At 39.4% G+C, this 24,608-nt stretch overlaps 1 protein-coding gene across 1 annotated transcript; it reads right to left on the minus strand.

Moving 5' to 3' along the window:
* Window positions 1-2,688: 2,688 nt before the first annotated feature.
* LOC100660779 (plasma kallikrein) lies at window positions 2,689-23,230 on the minus strand. Its single transcript, XM_023551192.1, has 12 exons — window positions 23,104-23,230; window positions 21,140-21,246; window positions 19,662-19,821; window positions 19,096-19,205; window positions 11,527-11,686; window positions 10,462-10,571; window positions 10,145-10,307; window positions 9,933-10,045; window positions 9,607-9,775; window positions 7,029-7,204; window positions 5,178-5,273; window positions 2,689-2,717 (listed from the first exon to the last, which is right to left on the minus strand). The coding sequence occupies exons 1-12, from the start codon at window positions 23,178-23,180 to the stop codon at window positions 2,689-2,691; spliced, it is 1,470 nt and encodes a 489-aa protein (XP_023406960.1). The 5' UTR covers window positions 23,181-23,230.
* Between the last annotated feature and the right edge of the window lie 1,378 nt (window positions 23,231-24,608).

The raw sequence follows: 24,608 nt of genomic DNA on the forward strand, positions 1-24,608 counted from the left end.
TACGTGTTCCATTTCATTTTTGATGACTCCCAATTTTTCTAGATTCATACTTTGTGCATTCCATGTTATGATTATTAATGGATGTTTGCAGCTGCTTCTTATTTTGAATCCTGTCACATCAGAAAATGAAGGTCCCAAAAGCTTTACTTCATCCACATCATTAAGGTAGGTTCTAGTTTGAAAAGGCAGCTCTTCCCCAGTCGTATTTGGAGTCCTTTCCAACCTCAGGGGCTCATCTTCCTGCACTATATCAGACCATGTTCTGCTACTTATACGTAAGGTTTTCACTGGGTGATTTTTTTTTTCAAAAGTAGATCTAAAGGTCTTTCTTCCTAGTCTGTTTTAGTCTGGAAGCTCCGCTGAAACCTGTCCACCATGGGTGACCCTGCTGGTATTTGAAATATCGGTGGCATAGCTTCCAGGATCACAGCAACATCCAAGCCACCACAGCACAACAAACTGACAGATGAATGGTGGATGATGTGATAATGAGTGAATAAACTAAAATGGCCTGTTTTAAGATGAAAACACAATTTCTCCTCGTGACCTTTGTTTGCTAGACATTGTTTATCAAAAATTGTGTTTCAGTTTAGGATTTATGAAAGCAATCAGGTGTAAACAACATCATGTTCTTGCAGTTTTAGTCTTAGGATCATCTCTTATTTACTAATTTCTAGGTCTTTGTGCATTCATACTCTTTGGTTTCAACATGTTATCCCATTTCCGTCATGAACCCATTCAGTTCACCACTGTTTTCACTTAGTTTAGGAAAATGCCTACCTTAAATCAAGTTTCCACAAGATCAGTTTTATCCTGGTAACATTAAATCCATTGGACAGAAAAAAAAATTGATTGAAATTGAAGTTGGCAACATGTAAAAAAAAAAGAAAAAAAATGGTATGCTGCCCTTATGAAAATCAAGTTTGGGGGGGGGTTGCGCCGCTTGCAAAAAATATGTAATGCACACGTTATTTTCGTAAAAATACGGTAGACCGCTAGTAACAACTAGAGTAATAACTTATACCTTGGGGAAGTTCCACATCTCAAAACTCTCCTCCTTGTTTTACCCAAACTAGGTCATTCCCCAGCGGTTCGAATCCACCAGGCGCTCCTTGGAAACTGTATGGGGCAGTTCTACTCTGTCCTATATGGTCGCTATGGGTTGGAATCGACTCAACGGCAATGGTCATTCCCTGACAAACAAAAGCCCTAGTGTTTACCTTTTAAGCAATGCACAGTTCTGTTCAATCACCCATTAGAATTATAGAAACTGTAAACTGAGATAAAGTTTCATTACAAGCTACTTTTTTTCCTTTTAATTTAAAAGAACATCCACACAGAACAAAGATCAATATCTTCAATATCTTTATTGAAAGTAAAAGTAAAAGCTGAAAGTTTTCTTTTGTTTTGTTTTTATCAATTACACCCAGGTTTTACAAAAGCTGTTTACTTATAAACTCTTAATTCTACAATGTCCTGCTGAATTACTCCAGCCCCATGGTTTTCCTTCAGCTCCTTTACTCTTTAGCCCTTTTTACCTTTCAGTGTGTCTGAGCATGGAAGAAAAAACTCAGTCTCTTTTAGAAAATTCTATTTTTGCATTTAACTTAAGGAATATTTTATAGATGACCAAATCTGCGTACATGTTAGTCAGCTTCGTGTACTGAACCAAGCTGCCTTGTGTTGTTTGTGGTAACCATTGGCAAGTGTGGCATTTGTGTAGCATAAGGATTTATCTCATCCATTCCACAGCTACCTCCTACTACTGTGAATTTACAGGACAGCTTTTTGACATACTCTATGCCTGACAATGCTTCTTTAATTATTATTGCAGAACCCAATACCCAGTGAGCCCCCAGCGTTACTGTGAAATGAACCTGTTGCAGGCAGCTACAACCAGACAATCGCAATCCACGGGCCTCCCCTCCACACCCCACCTGGAGCGTTGTGTAGTGCTGTGATAACAGGCAGAGGCTGTGATGAAAAGGTACACTTTTTTCCAGGATCAGGTAACCCCTTATCTTCCTTGCAAAAGTGCATGTTACACAGGCCTGTCACCCCAAGTGCCGCAGGCAGCAGCAGGGAAGTGAGGCAGTGACAAGCAATTATGATCTTTGAAATGTGCTCAGTTCCAGAGGCAGCAGCAAGATTAGAATGTTTCCAGGCATCATGCTGGGCTTTGGAGTTGCTCATTCTCAGCTCTGCTTCACAATCAGAAGGCAAACACTCTTCTAATCAGGTTATGTTGCCATTTTATTTCATAGCAAATGATTGTGGCGAGACCTTCAGTTGTTATTTCCCATCATTAGCTCCCAGTTTTTGGAGGCTAAAAGCATGCCCGGCACAGACTGACCTCGGCAGCGGTGGACGCATAGTCTCATTTTAGCTTTATGACAAGGATGTGAGGTAGACAGCACTCTCCATGTTTTGCATGTGAGGACACCAAGGCTCGGTATTTGAGTTGAACTCAAGTTTGTAAAACTAGTGCTGCAAACTGGGCTTTTCACAGCCATCGCACAGCCTCTTCACGCTGGCGACCTCATCGGAGAGTGTTCACTGCCACCTTGTGTTTTCTCTGAAATCCAGTCCACGTACTCAGCCACTTTGGTGTAGACACCTGGCTGTTCCCTACGGGCACAGCCTTCACCCCAGCTGGTAATGCCCACCAGATGCCAGATTCCTTCGTGTTTACAGACTAGGGGACCACCTGAGTCTCCCTGTATCACGGTGGGCGGAAAAATAAAACGATGAAAGTTAGGACGTGATTGAAATAAGCGATGGCCTTTAAAATGCTATCCCCACCCCCACCCCACATACACACAGACACACCACTTCTTAAAGTTCTTCAGGTATCTAATGAGCCTTATTAGATATTGGATGTTGTGAAAACAATTTAGTTCAATGGTGCACGATTTCATTTTATGTTTACTCCTCTTCTATTCTGAGGTAAATTCAGTAAAGAAATTTTGACAGCCTCATCCCAATTTCAGGTAAATCCAATGTTCTTATATTACAGTTATACCCGTAAACCCGCCTTCCGACTCATAGCGACCCTTTAGGACAGAGAAGAACTGCCCCATAGAGTTTCCAAGGAGCGCCTGGTGTATTTGAACTGTCAGCCTTTCGGTTAGCAGCCGTTGCAGTTAACCACTACGCCACCAGGGTTTCCAGTGTAGTGTGTAAAACTGTCTTCCCTTACATAAGCACACCCTCACAGGGATGATGGCATATACATATGCAATTTGTTAAAGGTTATTTATGAAATTGTCACATCATTTTGGCTCCAAATTTTTTTTACAACTATAATGAAATGCAGTATTAGAAAACATGCTTTGAGGTGAATATTCTCATGCAGCCTATGTGTTCCTTCATAACTGAATGATTACCTTACAAGCATCTGTTCCCCCTTCCTCATAGCCAGCACAGATCATTTCACTGGATATTTTATGATTTTTATATCTTGTCTGGCATTCTTTATTCGTTATCAAAGGAATATTTGCCTTTTGCAGAGTATTTTGGATTTCACCTATGAAATAAACAACAAGTCTTAAAGCAAGTAATTGTGAGCTTTTCACTAAGGTCCTATCTTTGGGTAAAAAGAGACAGTAAACATTGAGAGGGTAGAGTACATATACGAAGAGAGAGAAAGAGACTAAGAGAAAGCGCCATGTATTGGCCTCTGCTGCAGGGCTCGGCCAGCCCAGCACCCCATATAAGAGCAGGTTTTGCTCTTATATTCTCTGCTGTCCTCTGGTCTCCGCATTAAGTTCCTCAGAAATTCCCTTTCATATTTATTGCCTACAATTATGAAGCCTGAAAGTTCTTACCTTTCAGTTTTTTGTTTCATATATTTAAAATAATAATTAAAAAAATATATTATTTCTGAAAACCCTCAAAATCTCTGTCAAAGAGGAGTGTTTTGCCCTTTAAGCAACACAAGGGAGTGTTTTCCATGAAGGACATCTTATTTACAAAGAATTTAATTACCATCAGTGTCTAGCTACTAGCTGGTTATATGTTGGGAGCCTTCTCTGTTTTGTAAAATTACTCTTAATTTCTTCCTGTCACCAAAGACTACTCAAAAAATTGGCATTAGTTGAACAGAGATTGAATCAGGGAAGACGGAGAGAGCTTAGCAAGCTATCTCCTTGTGTAAAGAATTACAAATATTGTTCTCTGTTGTGTCTATCAGTAGCATAATTTTGGAAAGAAAGAATGGACTGTTTCCATAAAAGCTCAAGGATAATTTAAATATCCAAATACCCATTAGCAGAGGTTCTTAACCTAGAGTCCATAGAAAGAATTCACAGAGTTCATTAACTTAGATAGCAAAAAAAATTTCATTATTTTCACCGACACCCGGCTAAAATCTTAACACTTCCTTTAGTTATGGATGTAGGCAACAAACCACAGCCATATTCGCAGTACCTATGACTTTGTCATCAATAAGCATCACAGATATTTTCATATCGTACGTGGTCGTGGTATCACTGATGCTCACCACTATTTCAAAATCATGGTAGTTACTAGAACAGCTGCCAGATCTTGCTCTTTAATATGTTAATAAAGAAGCACACATACTACAATGTCACATATTTTAAGTGTCTTTATAACTACATTTAATATAACTGATTTCCTTTGTAATCCTATTTATTTTATTTTATGGATTTAAATAATTATTTGAGAAGTGGTTATAGGCTTCCTCATATTGCCAAAAGGCTGCATGAAAAAAAAAATGACTGAGAATCTGTCATAAAGAAAGACAGCGTAGCTGCCTATACTCCTGGTCATTAATATCAAATGAGAACAGTACAGTACTGGGGAATGAGAACAGTACCAATACTGAGAGCAGGATTGGCTCGAGTGTGCTATATAGGCCCTAAACCAAAAAAACTAAGCCGGGTGCTGTTGAGTCAATTCCGACTCATAGCTGTATATGGGCTCAATTCTTACGTGACCCCAAGCAAATGAATTCAGGTGCTTTAAAGATTATCTTAGAAAATTTTCCAGGACCAGGCAAAAATACATCTTCTCAAGTATCACTGAGTAAATATTTGGGGACAAATATTTCTAAATATTGGACAGATCAAGAGTTTGGATATAATTTTAGACAGAGGCTGACTAAATGGATCCATTGCACACGTTCAAGGACCAACATTCAAAATGCCACACGGTACCTTTCTCCTTGGTGAAGCCCCAACCACTGATCCAACAGTTGGTATAAACTGTATTCACATCATCTTTGGAAGGTAGGCATATTGGTTTCTGGGTAGCTGAGAGGTAATTTTAAGTTAGAGTTTAATTAGATAAAGTTATGGATATTGAGTTTACAAATACATTATTTCTTTATCCTGTGTTCTTCTTTATAGTAACACCAAGAATAACCCTTTTCTGCTCAATTTCTAAGCTCAATGATTTCAGAAAACTTTTTTTTACCAGAAGAGCTCATTTGCACTTGACATTTTTGGAGTTAAATTCTTCTGGCTTAAATAAAAATCTCAGAACCCAAATTTACTGCCAAACTCATTTCTAGTTTTTGTTTCTTAAGTCTTATTTAGGCTATGATGTCCTTAATAATAACGGCAGTCTATACTGGTCCAGGCGCTATTTTAAGTGCTTTAGTTTATTAGCTGACTTGGCCATAGGAACAAACCAATGGGGGTAATTATCATCCCCATTTCACAGATGAGAAAATTAGAGGCACAGGGAACAAAAGCAACTTGCCCAAGGTTACATAATAATTAATGGACACAAGGGAAATTCAGCATCTCTGGAGCTGTGTGCTTCTCCAACCATGATGCTATTAGCTTCCCAGGGCTTCTTTCTGCACCAAACTCTTCTACTTAACAGAAAAGTGAAAAAAAAAAAAAAAAAGTTATCTAGTCCCAATTGCCCTCCTCTATGTCTAATGTTCCTAAACCTAAAACAATGGTAATTCTGCCCTTTGTCAAAGGAAGTCTAATGCCCTCCAGAGGGCAAAGACAGTTCCCATGCCTCTACTGTAACCATATATAACCCAAACCAAAACCAAAGCCACTGCCGTCGAGTCGATTCCAACTCATAGGGACCCTACAGGACAGGGTGGAACTGCCCCGTAGAGTTTCCAAGGAGCGCCTGGCGGATTCAAACTGCTGACCTTTCGGTTAACAACCATAGCACTTAACCACTACACCACCAGGGTTTCCGTAACCGTATACAGGCAGTTGTACATACTGTGTATGAGCCTGGAAGAAGTAATGAAAATTCCTCGCGCCTTAATTAACACTTTCATTACTAAATTTTTATTATTTTTTAAAAATTTTGATGTTAGGTGTTTTCACTAATTATGGTATGTGGATTCAAAGACCAATTTGGGATTTTTAATATGAGTTATGGATTTTGAGATATATGATCTGGTAATACAAGCCACCAATAAGACAAGCAGCACTGTGGCGTCGCTGATGTGTGGTATGACGATATACCAATAAGAACTAAATCGAGAATTTTATTGCGGTGCCTTTCTGTTAGGTTACATGAGGAAACTCTGGTTTTCCAAACATGACACAGAAAAACTAAAACAAACCCATCCAGGTTCCCTAACTATCATAAAAGAAAGCCATAATCATGCTTACAAGCCTTATTTTACAGGAATAAAGGGAAAAAAGGCAAAAGTTCACAAAACTAACTGAGCCAGGAAGCCTCACCTAATAGAATGCTCAGCCTACACAGCAATGAGGCTCTAACTCCAGTCTGCTGAGCTTCACCCATTTCAAAAGGGACCCACCTTGATGCTAAATGCATTGCCACTAGCCACTGCTACCTAGGAGGTCCAGCGGCATAAAAAGTGGCTGGTTTACAGCTACCCCAATAGTAATGAAAGGGTTTAGAAGGTATTTTTTGCCAAATATCAGGCTATCTTCCCCGCTAGCCCTCACCTATCTCCCAACACCACCAATCAGAAAATAAAGATAAACCCCCCAGATCCTGCCCTCATTCAGACTGAGGTGCTAATTAAACCATTACGTTTCAGCTGTAAATATTCTACCTACCAGTGTAATTCAAAGGCGCCTCAAGTTTTACTAAGGCAATATCATGACCAGCTTCTGACATTCTATACTGTTGGTGAATAATAATCTCTTTTACTTTTGAGAAAGGTGTTTTTTTTGTTATTTCTGAAAGATTTAAAATGCCACCATAAATGTGCCAAACATCCGGCCAGGAAAGCCTAAGAGGGAAAAAGCAAATATCTATTTCAAACCAGAAAGTTGACCTTTGATAGTGCTGCTTTTTTTCCTTTACTTTCTCTTCCAAAAAAGAGCTGGGAAGGAAATGCCACACGTAATGTATTTTTCCTACATAATTTCTCCTCCTGACAATTGTCATCTGACCACCTGCAGCAGGATTGGATCTCTAGAATTTGGTTTAAAACACTGAAAACGTACAAGCACGTAATTATTTTGTGTTTACTGCAAAGAAACACATAAAAATGTTGCTATCCCATTCTGAGGTTGGGGGAGAGTCTAGATGTGTATCATGGAATTGTCATGCTCCAGTTAGGGGGGTTTCAGCATTATTTAAAATGTATCCATATACATTTAAATTAACACTTTAAAATATGAATACACACAAAGCAAACCCAAAGGACTGATCTAAAGCAAAGTCTTCTTTTGTGTAAAGATCTGGAAATTTTTCTCATCGTTCAATGAGTGGTGTGAGGCATGACCGCACAGAACTCTAGAATAACTAATGGAACTGTTAGGTGTCAAGTGACTTCCTTTCAAAAAGATCAGAATATTTTCATGAATATCATCTCCTATAAAGTCACAACACTTTCAGGCTTCAATGAAAAGTTTAGTGGATAAAAATCTCATGGATCACAACAGACATTGTCTAACTCGTTTGCGTTAGACATGCCACCAGGAAGGATCAGTCACTGGAGAAGGACATCATGTTGGGTGAAGTGGAGGGCTAGAGAGGGCGAAGAAGACCCTCAGTGAGATGGATTGTTACAATAGCCACAACAATGGGCTGGAATATGCTGGTGTTTGTGAGAATGACACAGGACCAGGCAATGTTTTGTTTTGTTGTATGCAGGGTCACCATGAGTTGGAGTCGACTCAATGCCAGCTATCTATCTAATCTTATAATCACATAGACAATAGCTCTTAATGGCGGGAAGCTCCCCTGTGAGACATCGAAACCTTTCTATACCACCAACTTCGGCATTTACTTACTGTTTTGCAATTAAATTCACTCAGGAAAACGGAGCCATTACTGTGAGGAGTAGCTAACCAGCAAAGGGCAAAAGCCTGCTTTCAGCCATATGACAGGCAATTCCCTGTGATGTCAATAGAAAATTGCAGAGGAGTAACTGTGAGGCAAGAGGCAACCCTGGATGCCAACTGCAGGGCCCACAATGCTATGCGGCAATTGTGAAGGGGCCTTGAAGTGTCCAGCTTTGCCACTTACTGTGTTATATTTTGGTGGTAGTATCCGAAATCCTGGATGGTGCAAACGATTAAGAGCTCAACTACTAACTGAGAGGTTGGAGGTTCAAATACACTCTGAAGTGTCTCAAAAGAGAGGCCTGATGTGCACTTTAGAGAAACCAGCCACCGAAAACCCTACAGGGCACAGTTCTGCTCTGACACGTGTGGGGTCGCCCTGAATTGGAGACTGTGCGGTGGCAGCAGGTTTGGTCTCCTAAATCCTGGGACACAGCAATCTGGGCTCTGCCCTGTTAGGGCAGGGGAAAGAGTGGATTTTGCTAAAACAAAAATATTTGTGTTCCTTTGTTTTTGAGAGAAACCAAGCGTCTTATTTTGGGCCTACGAGTGTGCTAATTCATATACTTTTCCTATTTTTACATTGCTTAGTGAACGGAGTAATAAGAGCTTATATTTTTGAGTAATGTTTATGTTCCAGGTATAGTACTGACCGTTATGTCATTTAATCTTCCAATAACCCTATGAATTAAGAGCTGTTATCATTCATAGTTTACAGATAGGAAAATTAAGTCAAGAGAGATTTTATACGTTGCCCAAGGCCATACCTCTAGCAAGTGAGGAGCTGTGGTTCAAGCTCCGTTTTGTCTATATACAAAGCCTGTTTTAAAAATTTTAAACCGTGCCATGTGATGTACTATTTTCCCAATAAAACAGAAATGTCAGATTATATACATTGAAAGATAAAGGCTAAGAAAACACCTCATTTTGCTTCATTATTGTTGTTATTAGTATTACATAGTACATTTGCAAATCAAAGAGCAGTAAGTGAAATTTCTCTGGGCCTGAATGAAAAAGAAGTCTTTGGTGTCTTTAAGGAATGCTTTTGGGTAGTGGTAGTAGAGCAGGCATCCGTCAGGGCATTTTCGAATTATTCTTTAAAGTGGGAGTAATACGTAGCAGGTAGCCCCAGCCCTGCACACCCACCACAGTCTGTTGTAATGGATCAGATTGGCCAATGCTCACACCCTATTGGTGTTAAATATGTTGAAGACCACCCTGTTTTAAAATAAAAAGAGTAACTCTCTATTAATAAACTCACATGATGATCAAGAAATTAATTACAGATACTTCAAATAAAAAGTCAAGATAAGACTCTGGATAAGACTCACCCAAAACTTACCCATCAAAGCAATGGGCGGCAGTTAGGACCCACTGGTGGCCAATGATTGACCCTCCACACATATGGCTTTGGGATGTCATTGTCATCTGCAGGCTGACCTGCCAGGGCCACTCTCCCCAAGAGGAGTTGGTTCCCCCAACAATGCGCGTTTTTGATTTTGTTGTGCAGACTAGAAAGACAGTGTTGAAGCTCGTGGTTAGAATTAGACATGAATCAGAGTCCTCTTCCATCAAGGAAAACAAGATAGAGAATTCTGTTACATAAGACTAAACAAGCTACCAACAAACAACACATTACAGGTCTGTGAAGAAGTGACGTTTACTCACCAGAGTCCTCCCCAGTTTTACACAGTCTCAAAGAATAGCCAGAGCTGCCTTGTGTCCCAAATGTAATTGTGGTTGGGGAACCATCCAAAGATAATTTTAAAGAACACTTACACCTAGATAAGATAAGCAGTGCAAAGATTAAATCTTTATAGAGGCGAAAAGTACATGAAATTGTCCTGACGATTGTCTTCAAAACATAACTTTTCACTTACTTCTCTCCCTGACAGTCTCCTGGTAGTGAAGAATAAGTAAAAAACTGGCATCGCGTCATCTTTGTACAAGCCTCCTGACAAATGTCCACTCCTTTAACGAAGGTCACATTCAACAATTCCCCTCCAAAATCAACTCCAGAGTAAATTTTGGAATGACAGAGTTCTGTGCCAGTTATAAATACAGAAAGTTATACAACGAGGAAAGTAATAAACCACATTTATACAAGTCTCTGGCATGAGGATTATGTCATAGCTATTACTTGTTAGATCATAAAATTGATCACATTTTATGTGATATTATTACTGAATCACATTACCAGGCAAAGTCCTCTTGCAGGTTAAAAGGCTATACCCAGATAAGGCATTTTCCTGTGGAGTAGAGGAACTTGGTGTTCCACTTTTGGAAGTCTTAAGGAAACAAACATTTCTATTAAAATGGGAGAGAGAGAGAGAGAAAGCATTAGCCAAACACAAAAGCACCTCTACAAATTTTATTCTTCTGAGAAACTCTCATTACAGTAACTCAGACTACAAGACACTAATCAACTATGGAGATTAAATGTAAATCGAGCCAAAATCTCCCTCTGGAGAAAAGTAATAGGCACAGGTAGCCTGAAAAGAGAAGAACAGTAACATTCTACCTTCTAATTGAAAAAATAAAAGAAAAATGCAAAAACCAAATTCTGGGGATTTGTGTGGCTGATGCCATTAAGTAAGGATATGCCCTCCCTTAGGACCATGCTCTGTGTAAAGAAAGTAAGTGGGTGCCCTAAGGGTAAGGAGGTCAACCAGGACCTTGATCAGGATAAACAGGGCTCTAGTTTCTGGTGGCCCAGTGGCTAACAGCTCAGGCTGCTGACCAAAAGGTTGGCGGTTCAAATCCACCAGCAGCTCCTTAGAAACCCTATGGGGCAGTTCTATTCTGTCCTATAGGGTTGCTATGAGTTGGAAATGACTTGACAGCAACCAGTTTGGTTTGAGGGTTAGTTTCTTATGGGAGAGGAGTTAGAGCCAGCCAGCTTAATGGATATATGGCCAATGAGAGGTTTTACTTCAAGTTAGCGCAACCCTTTAAGATCAGTAAGAAAGACATCAATTCCTTTTTTTTTTTTTTTTTCTGATGGCTGTTGTTTCATTAATCCAATGGAATGTTTGTTTTAAGTACAGAAAGTAGGTTAAAAAAAAAGTCTTCTGTTAAATAATCTGCACCTAGCAGAAAAGTACCTACCTGAACTGCGGATTCAAGTTTTTAGAGGGAAATGGACAAACTTTTACAAACTCAAACTGTGAAATCAAAGTGATGGAATAACAGCAGCAGATGGTACACGTTCTGTGATTCTACGTTCGATGTGTTTGTATAGATGGTACCTGTTCATACACACCTCTGTGATTCTACATTCGATGTGTTTGTATAGAACGTAAAGAAGAGGCAGTTGGGATGATAGGTGCAAATGGTTCGACACACGAAAGCGTCTGGAGCGACAACACTGGCAACATCCTCATCTGAAAACGCACGATGCTGGAAAATGTCCATGTGGCAGCCTGTGAATGCACAGAGGGAAGACGTTGCTCAGTCAGTGGCATACCGCATAATTTGTTTGCCCTTTGTCATCATAACTGAGGACATCATTGTGTTTATTATTCATAGCACTAAACATCCTAAATAAAAAAATGTCAGCTAAAATATCCCAAAACTTGCTGAAAATATTTAGGTTCCCTCATATGAGCATGTGTTCATATTGTCTTTATATTACCCTGCCTTGAGTCCTAGGCCTTAAGAACATGAGATTTTGAGCTACACTTTCCTGAATATAGTGAAAGAGAATTAATAAACAGAGACTAACAAAAATATCAGATAGCTAACAAAAATACCATGTGCGTGCCAAGACTAGAACGGGAGAAATCCACTTTTATTACACTTATGTAATCTTATTTCTTAACTCCATTTTTATTTGTGTTCATAGTATTTAGTCAATTTACTCAATTCAATAAAACATAAATGCTATTAAAATTATGGAAGCTTAAAAATAATGGTAGCATAAACTATGGGAAGGACAGACCCAGATGGGTCAAGAGAGTGCACCCTCATAATGCCTTCATATTGACCTCTAGAAAATTGGTTATCAACTAATTAAATTTCTTTTTAAATCACAGAATCTCGAAGCTGGGGTCATGTATGCCAACTGACAACTGCACCCTCTCAAGGACACTCATGAGAACGCTTTCACTTGAACCTTCGTCAAAATAATGTGGTCCAATTCTCTTCTGGGTCCTCTAAGTGTTATAAGTGATAGGGGTTTTTTATTTTTTCTTATTTTCTTCATGGCAGCATCTACCTAGATATACACTATGGAACCACACAGGTTAGTCTAATCTTTTTATTGTGTCAGCCTTTCCAAAAAAGAAAAATTAAGATAACTATCCAGACTCTTTTACAGGTTAAGTATCTTTAACTTCTTCCTTTAACTGTTTTTTTTTTTTTTTTTTTTAATTTTTCATGACTTCTACATATGCTACCATGTTGATTGCCATCCTGCGAAATGGCCTATAGTGTTTTCATTGCTAGGTTGGCTGTTAGAACCCACCAGCTGCTCCACGGGAGAAACATGTGGCAGTCTGCTTCCATAAAGATTTATAGCCTCAGAAACCTTGTGGAGCAGTTCTACTCTGTTCTACAGGATTGCTCTAAATTGGAATCGACTCAACAGCAGTGGGTTCGGTTTGGTACGCACAAAAGGTCTGACCAGTGCAAAGGACAAGAGGACAGGTAAATCTTTGTTCTAAATACACCGTCTAGTTTAAAGCTAGCTTCCCCCACCCCCCAGCACTTCTAATAATTGTCTCCTTCATAAAAGCAATGAGAACACTGGCAAAAAAAGTACTAAAGTCAACTTTTTCAAAATTCTGGCATTTTACCAAAGGCTTGCAACAATCGGGGGTGTGGGGACATTTATTTAAGAAAAATGGCTGAGTCTCAAGAAGAAAAGCAAGGTTTGTGGTGTTTAAACTTGCTCTATTGCCATCCTTCTCTTCCCAACTCAGTGGTATCCTTGAAAATCAACAGTCCCAAAATCATGGTGAAAACCAGCAACCACTGGAGGAAGAGAATGGGGTTGGATCTATTCCAAAATCCCATTCCAAGATAACTGTCATAATTTGTCCCATCTGGCTATTTTCTAGAAAATCCCACTTGCAAGTCTTGTTTTTACTTAAACTTACTCAACATTTGTTCAGTGCTAACAGCTTTTTCCTTAGGAATTTTTTTTTTTTTTTCTTTTTTTACTCAACATTTGTTCAGTGCTAACAGCTTTTTCCTTAGGAATGTTTAGGGGAAAAAATCAGTGGTAACCATTTAACACTGCAACTGACTGAGGCAACAATAACAGCTGGGGCCAGACAACAAACTGATGAGAACACTTAAAAGGAAAATTATGGGAATGAGATATCCATAAGGGGGTTTGAAAAGCTCTGAGATATTCCAGGGAACAACATGCATACCCAGGTTGTGTGCATGCCCAGGAAAGACCTGAGAAGGCCTTAAACATGCATGTCTGGCTGATTTTGAGCTCTGTGAAGGTAGGACATGAGCGCTAATGCAGAGTTGTAACTGCCTGCCTAGGTATTAAAGGCACACCTCAACACTTGGCAGAGGCCAGGAGATTTACTGGTACAAAGCGTCTAAGGAAATCTCTGTCCAGTAACAAGCAGATCACTAAGCTTGCAGAGCAGAGACTTCGTGGCACATACAACAAGGAAGATACGCTTAAGAGAATTCATTCAAAGAAGCCACTAAACAAACAGCAACATCAACAACAAAAACTCTGGGGGAAGGACGGAATCTGATTCCAAAGTTGCCGTATTATACTATTTAAGAGTTCTAATTTTTTAACAAAAAGGCTATAAGACATGAAAAGAAACAAGTATGTATGACCCTTGCAAAGAAAAAAAAAAGCAATCAATATAAACTGTTTCTAAGGAAGCACAGATGTTGGACTTGCTAGACAAGATTTTAAATCAGCCATCTTAAAGATGTTTGAAGAACTAGAGAAGCCCTGGTGGTGCAGTGGTTAATGCACTTGACAGCTAAATGACAGGTTGGCAGTTGGAACCCGTCAGTCACTCCATGGCAGAAAGATGTGGCAGTCTGCTTCTGTAAAGGTTACAGCCTAGGAAACCCTATGGGGCAGTTCCACTCTGTCATAAGGGTTGCTAAGAGTCAGAATCAACTCAACAGTAAAGGGCTTTAAAAAAAAAAACAAAGGAAACCATGCATAGAGAACTAAGAAAACTCTGGGCACAATATTTCACCAAATAGATAATATCAGTCAATAAATCAAATTAATAAAAAGTTATATCAATTAATACAATTATATATAAATTAATAAAAGATTAAAAATTTTAAAAAGATCTAAATTAGTAAAAAAAAAAAAAAAAAGAACAAAATAGAATTCTGGAGTTGAAATGCACAATAACTTAAAAATTTCAGTACGGTGGCTCAACAGCAAATTTGAGCTGGAAGAAGGAAAAACAAAGAAGAAAGCTCAGTTGAGATTACCTAGTCTTAAGATCAGAGAGAAAAATAATGAAGAAAAATGAACAGGGTTTTACAGACCTGTGAGACTTCATTAAGTATACCAACATACACATAAAGGAAGTCCCTGAAGGAAGGGGAAGAGAAAGGGAAAGAGAATGTTAAAAAAGAACAAACATGTCCCAACTTCAACAAACAACAGACTCAAATTACTGTAAGTCAGAGGCAAAGAGAGAATGTTGAAAGTAGCAAGAGACAAATGAATCATCACACACAAAAGGTTCCCAATAAGAATAACAGCTGAATTTTCATCAGAAACCATGAAGGCCAAAGCAGTAGATGACATATTCAAAGCAATGAAAGAAAAAAGATGGTTGGTCAAGAATTCTATATCCAGCAAAAGTATCCTTCAAAAAACAAAGGAGAAATTGAGACATTGCCAAATAAACAAAAATGGAGAGAATTCATCAGTACCAGACCTGCCCTACAAAAGACGCTGAAAGGAGTCCTACAGAGTTAAATGAAGGAACACAGACACTAATTTGTAAAACATGGATATACCATTAATGTAGATGAAAATTGACATTAGATTTTTAGCATTTACAATATAGATTACTGGCAGTTGGCCGTCAAAGGTATCCTTCAGGCTTTCTTATGAACCACTACTAAGTCCTGTATTTGCCATTCTGTATTTATGAATTTAAAAGCCTTACACTTACCCACTCTACATATATGAAATAATTTCAGCTCAATGTCCTCATATATTTTTTATTTTCTTTTTCTATCTAATGTTAGCCCTCCCTCCTATCAGTCTCATCTACTTATAGATACTTTGGCTATGCAACCTATTGTTTTATAGTACATTCTCTATTTCAAACATACTAACTGGTTCTTCTCAGAAATTGCAATTCTATCATCCGTCTCCAATTGCCAGACTACCTTTCCGATCGAGAGGTGACAAAAAGAAGAAATAGTTTTCCAGTTTGTGTTTTATTATTATTAGTTTGAGAAGTATGTTTACCATCTTAATAGAGGAATTGATGGGTATTATGATAAGAGTGGGAAGAACATGCACGGCATTTCTCAAGCTTAAAGAACTGAAGAAAAAATTCAACCCTTGAGCACAATATTGAAGGATTCTACAGGGAAAATACTAAATGATGCAGGAAGCATCAAAAGCAGATGAAAGGAATAAAAACAGTCACTGTACCGAAAGAATTGGCCGACATCCAACCATTTCAGGAGGTAGCATATGATCAAGAGCCAATGGTACTGAAGGAAGTCTAAGCTGCACTGAAAGCATTGGCTAAAAACAAGTCTCCAGGAACTGAAGGAATACCAATTGAGATGTTTCAACAAACAGAAGAAGGGCTGGAAGTGCTCACTCATCTATGCCAAGAAATTTGGAAGACAGCTACCTGGCTAACCAACTGAAAGAGATCCACGTTTGTACCCATTCCAAAGAAAGGCGATTCAACAGAATGCAGAAATTATCAAACAATATCATTAATATCACATGCAAGTAAAATTTTGCTGAAGGTTATTCAAAAGCAGTTGTATCAGTACATCACCAGGAGCTGCCAGAAATTCAAGCAGTATTCAGAAGAGGATATGGAATGAGGGATATCATTGCTGATGTCAGATGGATCCTGGCTGAAAGCAGAGAACCAGAAAGGTGTCTACTTGTGCTTATGGACTATGCAAAGGCCTTTGACTGTGTGGATCATAAAAAAATTATGGATAAAATTGTGAAGAACAGGAATTTCAGAACACTTAATTGTGCTCATGAGGAAGCTGTACTTAGACCAAGAGACGGTCTTTCCAACAGAACAAGGGGATACTGTGTAGTTCAAAATCAGAAAAGGTGTGTATCAGGGTTATCCTTTCACCATACTTATTCAATCTGTATGCTGAGCAAATAATCCAAGTAGCTGGACTATATGAAGAAGAAAGGAGCATCAGGACCGGTAGAAGACTCAGTAAGAACCTGTGATATGCAGATCACGCAAACTTGCTTGCTGAAAGCGAAGAGGACTTGAAACAGTTACTGACTAAGACAAAAAAACACAGCCTTCAGTATGGATTACACCTCAACACAAAGAAAACAAAAATCCTCACAACTGGACCAATAAGCAACATCATGATAAACAGAGAAAAGATTGGACTTGTCAAGGATTTCATTTTACTTGTATCCACAATCAATACCCATGGAAGCAGCAGTCAAGAAATCAAAGGAGGCATTGCACTGGGCAAATCTGGTGCAAAAGAACTCTTTAAAGTGTTAAAAAGCAAAGATGTCACTTTAAGGACTAAGGTGCACCTGACCTAAGACATTGTGTTTTCAATTGCCTCATATGCATGTGAAAGCTGGACAATGAATAAGGAAGACAGAAAAACAACCGATGCCTTTGAATTATGGTGTTGGCGAAGAATATTGAATATACCATGGACTTCCAAAAGAATGGACACATGTCTTAGAAGTACAGCCAGAATGCACATTAGAAGAGAGGATGGTGAGTCTTTGTTTCGCATACTTTGGACATGTTATTCCAAGGAACCAGTCCCTGGAAAAGGACTTCATGCTTGATACAGTAGAGGGTCAGGGAAAAAGAAGACCCTCAATTAGATGGATTGACTCAGTGGCTGCAACAATGGGCTCAAGCATAGCAACAATTGTGAGGATGGTTCAGGACCAGGCAGTGCTTCATTCTGTTGTACATAGGGTTGCTCTGAGTGGGAACGGACTTCATGGCACCTAACAACAACAACAACATGATAAAAGTTACCACTATTGAGTTGCAAATAGTTTATTTATTTAACTTAACTGGAGAAGTGCGATTCTTCTGAGCACTTTTAAATCCATACAGAAATTTGGGCAAGAAGAGAAGGAAGTTGTAAATATAATTAGTTTGATATATGGGTTAAGACTAGAAGACTTTACATTAAAAAGGGGGAAAGGGTATGAAATTTGTGACCTAAAGACCCAGGTTGAAGTCCTGGCCCGTATGTCCTTGAGCACAACATTTCAACTCTATGAGCCTCATGTTTCTTGTCTATCAAATTACGTCCTTGAAGAAACAGAACAAACTTCTAGTAATGGCTACAAATCACTAACTTGGGATTTTCAAGTGGGCAGGCGGCTCCAGAGGCTTACTATAGGTATAGAATGCCACTGGCTACTAGATGTTCCCTGAGGAATGTTGAAAAGTGACCACTAAAAACAATAACCTTAGCAGGGCACAACATTTCCTGAAATGTCCAGGATTTTTCTCTCTCTGTGAAGGCCTTTTAATTAAAGTAATATGTGAACTCATTGCAATTTAATGAAGAAACCAAGCACAGGACAGGATAATTGTTGACAGAGGACAGAAATTGGCTATATGAGGTGCTCTTTCAGACCATGGATAGCAGTGTAGAATGGCCCGAGGGAGGGGCCTGACCATGCCAGCTCCCTGGAAGAGTGCAACAAATGCCTTCAACAACAGTGCTGTGTAAAGAACAGGAAGATTTCTAAATAAAAATCTTCAAGAAGCCTCACAGGGAAAAAAAATAAAAAGGACTATTAGTAGCAATCACTGAATTTGAAGCAATAAATATGGCACACGCTGCGGAGGGAATATACTGAAGGAAGAGACAAATGAGAGGAAAGTTGCCCACTTCCAATCTTCCATAGAATGGCCATAGCCCAAAAGCCAGTATAGGGCTTGGCACAGGGTAAGCACTTGGTAATGCATAGAATTGGCTTTGTTTCAACAACATCTTGTCATTAACACCTCGATATGCTAATTAAAGTAGAATGTCATGGCAACTTTCTGGATTCAAATAAAATTACATACATGTCTGAAATGACAGGGTTTTGATCCACTATGATAGACTCATTTTCTAGATACAGACATCACCAAGAAAAACCTTGTAGTTTCCTGTACGGTAGTAATTTCTTCTTGCTGTAACAAATTTCTGAAAACTTAGTGACTTACAAATTTATTATCTTACAATTCTGCAGGTCATAAGTCCACAGTGGGGTTTGCTGGGATAAAGAAGAGGCTCCAGAGGAGGCCGCTTCCTTGCTTTTCACCTTCTAGAAGCCACCAGTTTCCTTGGCTCGTGCTATTCACCCCGTCTTCAAGCTAGCAGTGTAACGTGTTCAAATCTGTCTCTGGGACTCTTTATCTCATGAGGACCCTGTGAGTACTTCAGACATGCCCAAATAAACCAGGGGTATCCCCCTACCCTCCCATTCTCAAAATCCATAACTTGCAAAACCCCTTTTGTCATGTAAGGTCACATATCCACAGGTTCCGGGAATTAGGTCACAGACATCTTTGGGGTAGGGGGGAGGATGGTGAGGAGGGAGGCGTGTGTGTGGGGTCTTCATTCCGCCCATTACCATTGCATAGTGAAGCAGTAGCCTTACAATTACCTATTTCTGAGCGTGCACAGGGCTTCAGTGAGAATCCAGACACCACATTATCCAGCAGCTTTATACTGGTCGGTGTTCCTCTTGGGCTACTCTTTAATAAGCAATTGTTCCTGAATATGAAGAAAAGGGGTTATTTTGCTTCCTAAACTTCAAGGTGTGCACTGCAGTACAAAATATTTTAGCGTCAGAATTATGAATGGGCAGTGGAAAATAAACAATAATTAACAGTGACCCTGCTAATGAGTAAGCTCGAGATTTGCATTACGAAACAAATAGACATCCTTCCGCTCTGCAGAGGCAAGGTTAAGGTGGGAATGGGAGACCTTATTCTACAAAACCCCGGTATCTCAAAGCCCCTAATTTCACAAGCAGAGCCTATCTGTGGACCAAGTGGACTTAGTCTCTTCAGGAAAAATGACATCAAAACTGAGTAAGTAAATAAGAAGAGTGGTTAGGTATAAAAACCCTGTTTTCGATTTCAATTGAAAAAAAAGGAAAAGAGGTTATGAAGAATACAATTACATTCTAAAGGCACCTCCAGAAAGAACACTGTGAATTTTACTCACCGGAACTCTGCACTGGGAAATGTTTGTGTGGCATACGTGAAAAAATGGCAGTGAATGTTATTGGTACACCTTTTTTGGCACTCTTCAACACTTCTAACTTTAGACACATTGAAATTGGTTCCTCTCATATCAATTCCTTTATAAGTATCTGGGTGGCAAGCTGCAGGAATAAATGCACAGGGCCAATTTAGTCAGCTTCTTTTCTACAGGTAGGCTGTCAACTCTTCACACGTTTGGGTAAGATGGTTTGAAAGGAGGTTCCTATTTGGCAACTTTCCTTTTATTTGGGTGCCCTAAAATTTTTATTGCTTCCTTTAATTATAAAACCTCGCTTGAAATAAACGTATTCTGACTCCCCCTTCCCTGCCCCACCACCTCTAGAACGCTAGCGTTGACCCTTTAACCGAGTGGAGGAATTTCTTTGTCTTATTTCTCAACATTTTCAGCTACTCCCATCTGATTGCATCCTTGCAATGGTAAGCCCTCTCGTTGACATCCACGTGTCAAATCATTGTCACAAAAGGTGGAGAGTTCTGGTCTACGTGTGATAAAGCCATTTCTATTCCTGCTTTAAAAGTTTGTTAAATTCGATTTAAGCACTCTTTTTATTGAAATGTACCTTATACACAAAACGATGTAGATAATCCTTTTAACAGCAAACCAAGTGAGTGAGTTACATATATATATTTTTTTAATTTTACTGAAGACTCAAATTTGTTAGACTTTTGTTTAAGGAAACTAGATAAACAGAACAAAGGATACTGTGTGCAATTTCCCACTTCTGAGAGACAGGACTGAAGAACTCATAATGCTCAATCTTAAATCCTTAAGGTGAGAAAGACAGAAAAAACCAACAGGAAAGCAAAATACTGAGGAGGAGGGCAGGGGTGGATTATTCGCAGTGGTTCATGTACATGGAAATTTGAAGACTATGGAAATGAAATACTTTTCCAACTTTGCTGAACGTGGGAAATGAAATAGGTTAATAATTGGCATGAGATATTTACTAATTGCAACTTTTATTCATGGGTAGCTGAAAGCTATAAACTCACCTGATTTGGGACCTGATTGTGAGAGAGTCTTGATTATTAACCAAAACCAAACCAACTGTAGTCAAGTCAATTCCAACTCATAGTGACCCCATAGGACAGAGTAGAACTGCCCCATGGGGTTTCCAAGGAGAAGCTGGTGGATTCGAACTCCTGACCTTTTGGCTAGGAGCTGAGCTCTTAACCACTGTGCCACCAGGGCGCCGTATAAATAATACAGGCTCATTAAGCATGCCTTGCCTGGTGAAGATAAGAGCATGGTCAAGATGAACATGGCTTCCTCTGTTAGGTCCAGAATACTGCCCTGTATCTGTTATTTTTCTGAAGGCACCCTTCCAAGAGTCTGTGACAGTCAAGACTCTGAACAAAAATTACTCTAAGGTAGACCCATTATTAATTCAAATTTAGCTAAAAATTTCCGCAACTTACCACTGATGTAATGTCCACAGTGCTTTAGGGAATGTCCGGAAATTGCCCCAGCCTTTGGCGCCCTTGGAAGGATCCCTGTCGTGCTTTCTTTCAAGAAGCAACCAAACCTGTTTTTAAAATTGGCTTCACTCAGAAGGTAGAAGAACAAACAGGCATCGAGGTAATGGCTAGCATTTTCTATGCACTAATGATAAGGAAAAACCCAGTTTCCTGGATACTTGATAGAAAGTAGATCCTTAGAGGCAACTGCGTAATATCTAACCGTCACTGTAATGCCTAACAAACTGGGACGTGGATTTTCTTTATAGTCACATTTTTAAGTGCAGAAAATCAACCAGATTGAAAAATTAATGATTTTTCCTTTGCTCCAGAACTTCCAGGAAATTTTGTTGTCACCTGGTGATTATTTTTCTAAATGCTTTAGCCCTTGGCTGCTAACCAAAGGGTCTGCTGTTCAAATCCACCAGCCGCTCCTTGGAAACCCTATGAGGCAGTTCTGCTCTGTCCTATAGAGTCACTATGAGTCGGAATCGACTGGACAGCAATGGTTTTTTTTTTTTTTTCTTTTATTTAAGAAATGAAATTAGTCAGAACATTTGAGTCTATCTATGGTGCTCATTTTGCTTATTAACTATTCGTAGACTGCACCTAATGGAATGCTTCTTTTGATATTTAATGTCAATTTTAATGTTAAATTCATTATTCACCAGGATTCTAGAACCAAACTCAGCATTTAACACGGTGCCTCTGAGGTAATGTCTGGGTTTTCTGTACAAGTTTAACACACAGGGTCAGGCAATGATTGCGTGATTCCTAGTTCTTAAAGTCAAACAGGGTGAAGATAAAACAAAAGAGCTATAAATGGAAACAACAAAAAATAGTCCATTCTGGATACTGATCAAAATTAAAGATAATTAAGATGAGACTATGGCTGTATCTAGGCATCCTCATGGTCTAATAAACGTTTTAATCACCAACTATTTTTCCAGTGGTCTTACTTTTCCAACCTATAAGTTAACGCATACATATTCGCACACACACACACACACCCTAGGTCTACCAAGTAGGCCTCCATTCACTGCTGCTGTCTCCCAATGTCACAAGTTCTAGACCTCACCCACCTACATTCTCAACAAAATGCTGTCTTAAGTTCTATTTTCTTAGGACTGTGTTATATACAAATATTCATAGTGGGTGAGACGGTAGTATTTTTCCTCGTTCACATGAAACGTATGCCTGTTATCAGGCCCTTTCCTGAGATCCTTGTGTCCTTGGATAGAAAATAATTACCTTCCACTACTTTTAAGTGAATGCAGCCATTGTTGAAGATGCAGATTTCCAGGCATCAGAGACCTTGGTTCGGTAGGTGGGGCCTATGAATTTGCATATGCAAAAGCCACTTCAGTTGATTCTGACCACACTGTTCCTAGAATCCCGTCTGAGAAATGTAACCCCATGATAAGCTAAATCTTTTTGCACAAGAATGGTTCCATTTTGAAAAGCGATTGGCTTCCTCAATAATGAAATACCAGGGATCACAATAGAAGGTCCCAAACAGAGATGGAGAAAAACGTAGGACAAAATTCTAACTCACAAAAAAAGACCAGACTTACTGGTCTGACAGAGACTGGAAGAAACCTGAGAGTATGGCCCCCAGACACCCTTATAGCTCAGTGCTGAAGTCACTCCTGAGCTTCACCGTTCAGCCAAATATTAGGCCCATAAAACAAGACTCACTGGGGGCACCAGCCCAGGGACAAGGACCAGAAGGCAGGAGGGGACAGGAAAGCTGGTAATGGGGAACCCAAGGTTCTAGAAGGGGAGAGTGTTGACATGTCTTGGGGTTGGCAACCAATGTCACAAAACAATATGTGTGTTAGCTGTTTAGTGAGAAACTAATTTGCCCTGTAAACCTTCCCCTAAAGCACAAAGAAAAAAATAATAACGATGAAATACCAACTTACCTTTTGTGTATATCATTAGTTGAACTTGCAGGAAGAAAACTGAAAAATAAACACCTGGGGTGGAAGGTGCATGTCATCTGACAGTGCTGGGCATCTGGGCTATACAAGGAGACCACATCCCCACCTCGGAAGAAGGCATTCTTATACAGCTGAGTCATGCATCCTACGACACAATCATAAAAAAGAATCCAAAATTTTTTAATCCAATAATTTGTAATGGATGCAATTAATAATTTTATCAGAAATGGGTCTGTGTTCTGAATTTTCATCCGCTGAATGTCCAGCACGATGTTAACACTACAGGTAGAATGAAACAGACATCAAGGCAATACTTCAAATAATATTTAATGTCATTGGGTGTTTCTGTCTGAAAAACTTGGCTGATTTTTACTAAATCATATGACAATTTTGCACATAAACTGTCTCCAAGTAAACATAACCTTAGCTTGGCTTCTCCCTGTCAACTAACCATGGAAACATCATGCCTTACATATAATGATGTATGATCTGTTTTTCAAAACTCTTTCATAACAAACATCCCCAATAGATTCTTACAACCACTTCATAAAAGAAGCTAAAACCAAACCCATTGCCACTGAGTTGATTCCAACTCATAGCAACCCCACAGGACAGAACAAGGAGTGGCTGATAGATTTCTTGTTAGCAGCCAAGCTCTTAATCACTATGCCACCAGAGCTCCAAGGAAAGAAAAAGGCAGACTTTATTATCTGCTCTCATTTTTTTTTAAAGAAGTAACTGAGTCTCAAGGTAACCTGCCCAAGATCACACAGCTAACGAATGCCCTGGGACATGGGTCCAGCTCTTCAGACTCCCAATTGCCGTCACTTTTTCTAAGGTGCAGCGCTCATGTTGTTCTTCGTCCATGGTTTAATTCAAGCAAAGTAATAATTCCGGGTATTTTTCACTTTAGAGATCAGCCCAGTTGTTGCTGTTGTTGTTAGGTGCCGTCGAGTCGGTTCCGACTCATAGCGACCCTATGCACAACAGCACGAAACACTGCCCGGTCCTGAGCCATCCTTACAATCATTGTTATGCTTGAGCTCATTGTTGCAGCCACTGTGTCAATCCACCTTGTTGAGGGTCTTCCTCTTTTCCGCTGACCCTGTACTCTGTCAAGCATGATGTCCTTCTCCAGGGACTGATACCTCCTGACAACCTGTAAGACACAGTCTCGCTATCCTTGCTTCTAAGGAGCATCCTGGTTGTACTTCTTCTAAGGAAGATTTTTTCGTTCTTTTGGCAGTCCATGGTATATTCAATATTCTTCGCCGACACCACAATTCAAAGGCGTCAACTCTTCTTTGGTCTTCCTTACTCATTGTCCAGCTTTCATATGCATATGATGCGATTGAAAATACCATGGCGTGGGTCAGGTGCACCTTAGTCTTCAGGGTGACATCTTTGCTCTTCAACACTTTGAAGAGGTCCTTTGCAGCAGATTTGCCCAATGCAATGCGTCTTTTGATTTCTTGACTGCTGCTTCC

This window comes from Loxodonta africana, chromosome 19, assembly GCF_030014295.1.
Source record: "Loxodonta africana isolate mLoxAfr1 chromosome 19, mLoxAfr1.hap2, whole genome shotgun sequence".
Taxonomy (NCBI): domain Eukaryota; kingdom Metazoa; phylum Chordata; class Mammalia; order Proboscidea; family Elephantidae; genus Loxodonta; species Loxodonta africana.

Excerpts from the sequence above, each read along its gene's own strand:
- LOC100660779 (XM_023551192.1), bottom strand. The coding sequence starts at position 23,180 with ATGACATGCACCTTCCACCCCAGGTGTTTATTTTTCAGTTTTCTTCCT. Across the intron at positions 10,308-10,461 it reads CTGCAAGAGGACTTTGCCTG|AACTCTGTCATTCCAAAATT; the intron begins GTAATGTGATTC and ends TAACTGGCACAG. Across the intron at positions 9,776-9,932 it reads TAAAACTGGGGAGGACTCTG|TCTGCACAACAAAATCAAAA; the intron begins GTGAGTAAACGT and ends CTGTCTTTCTAG.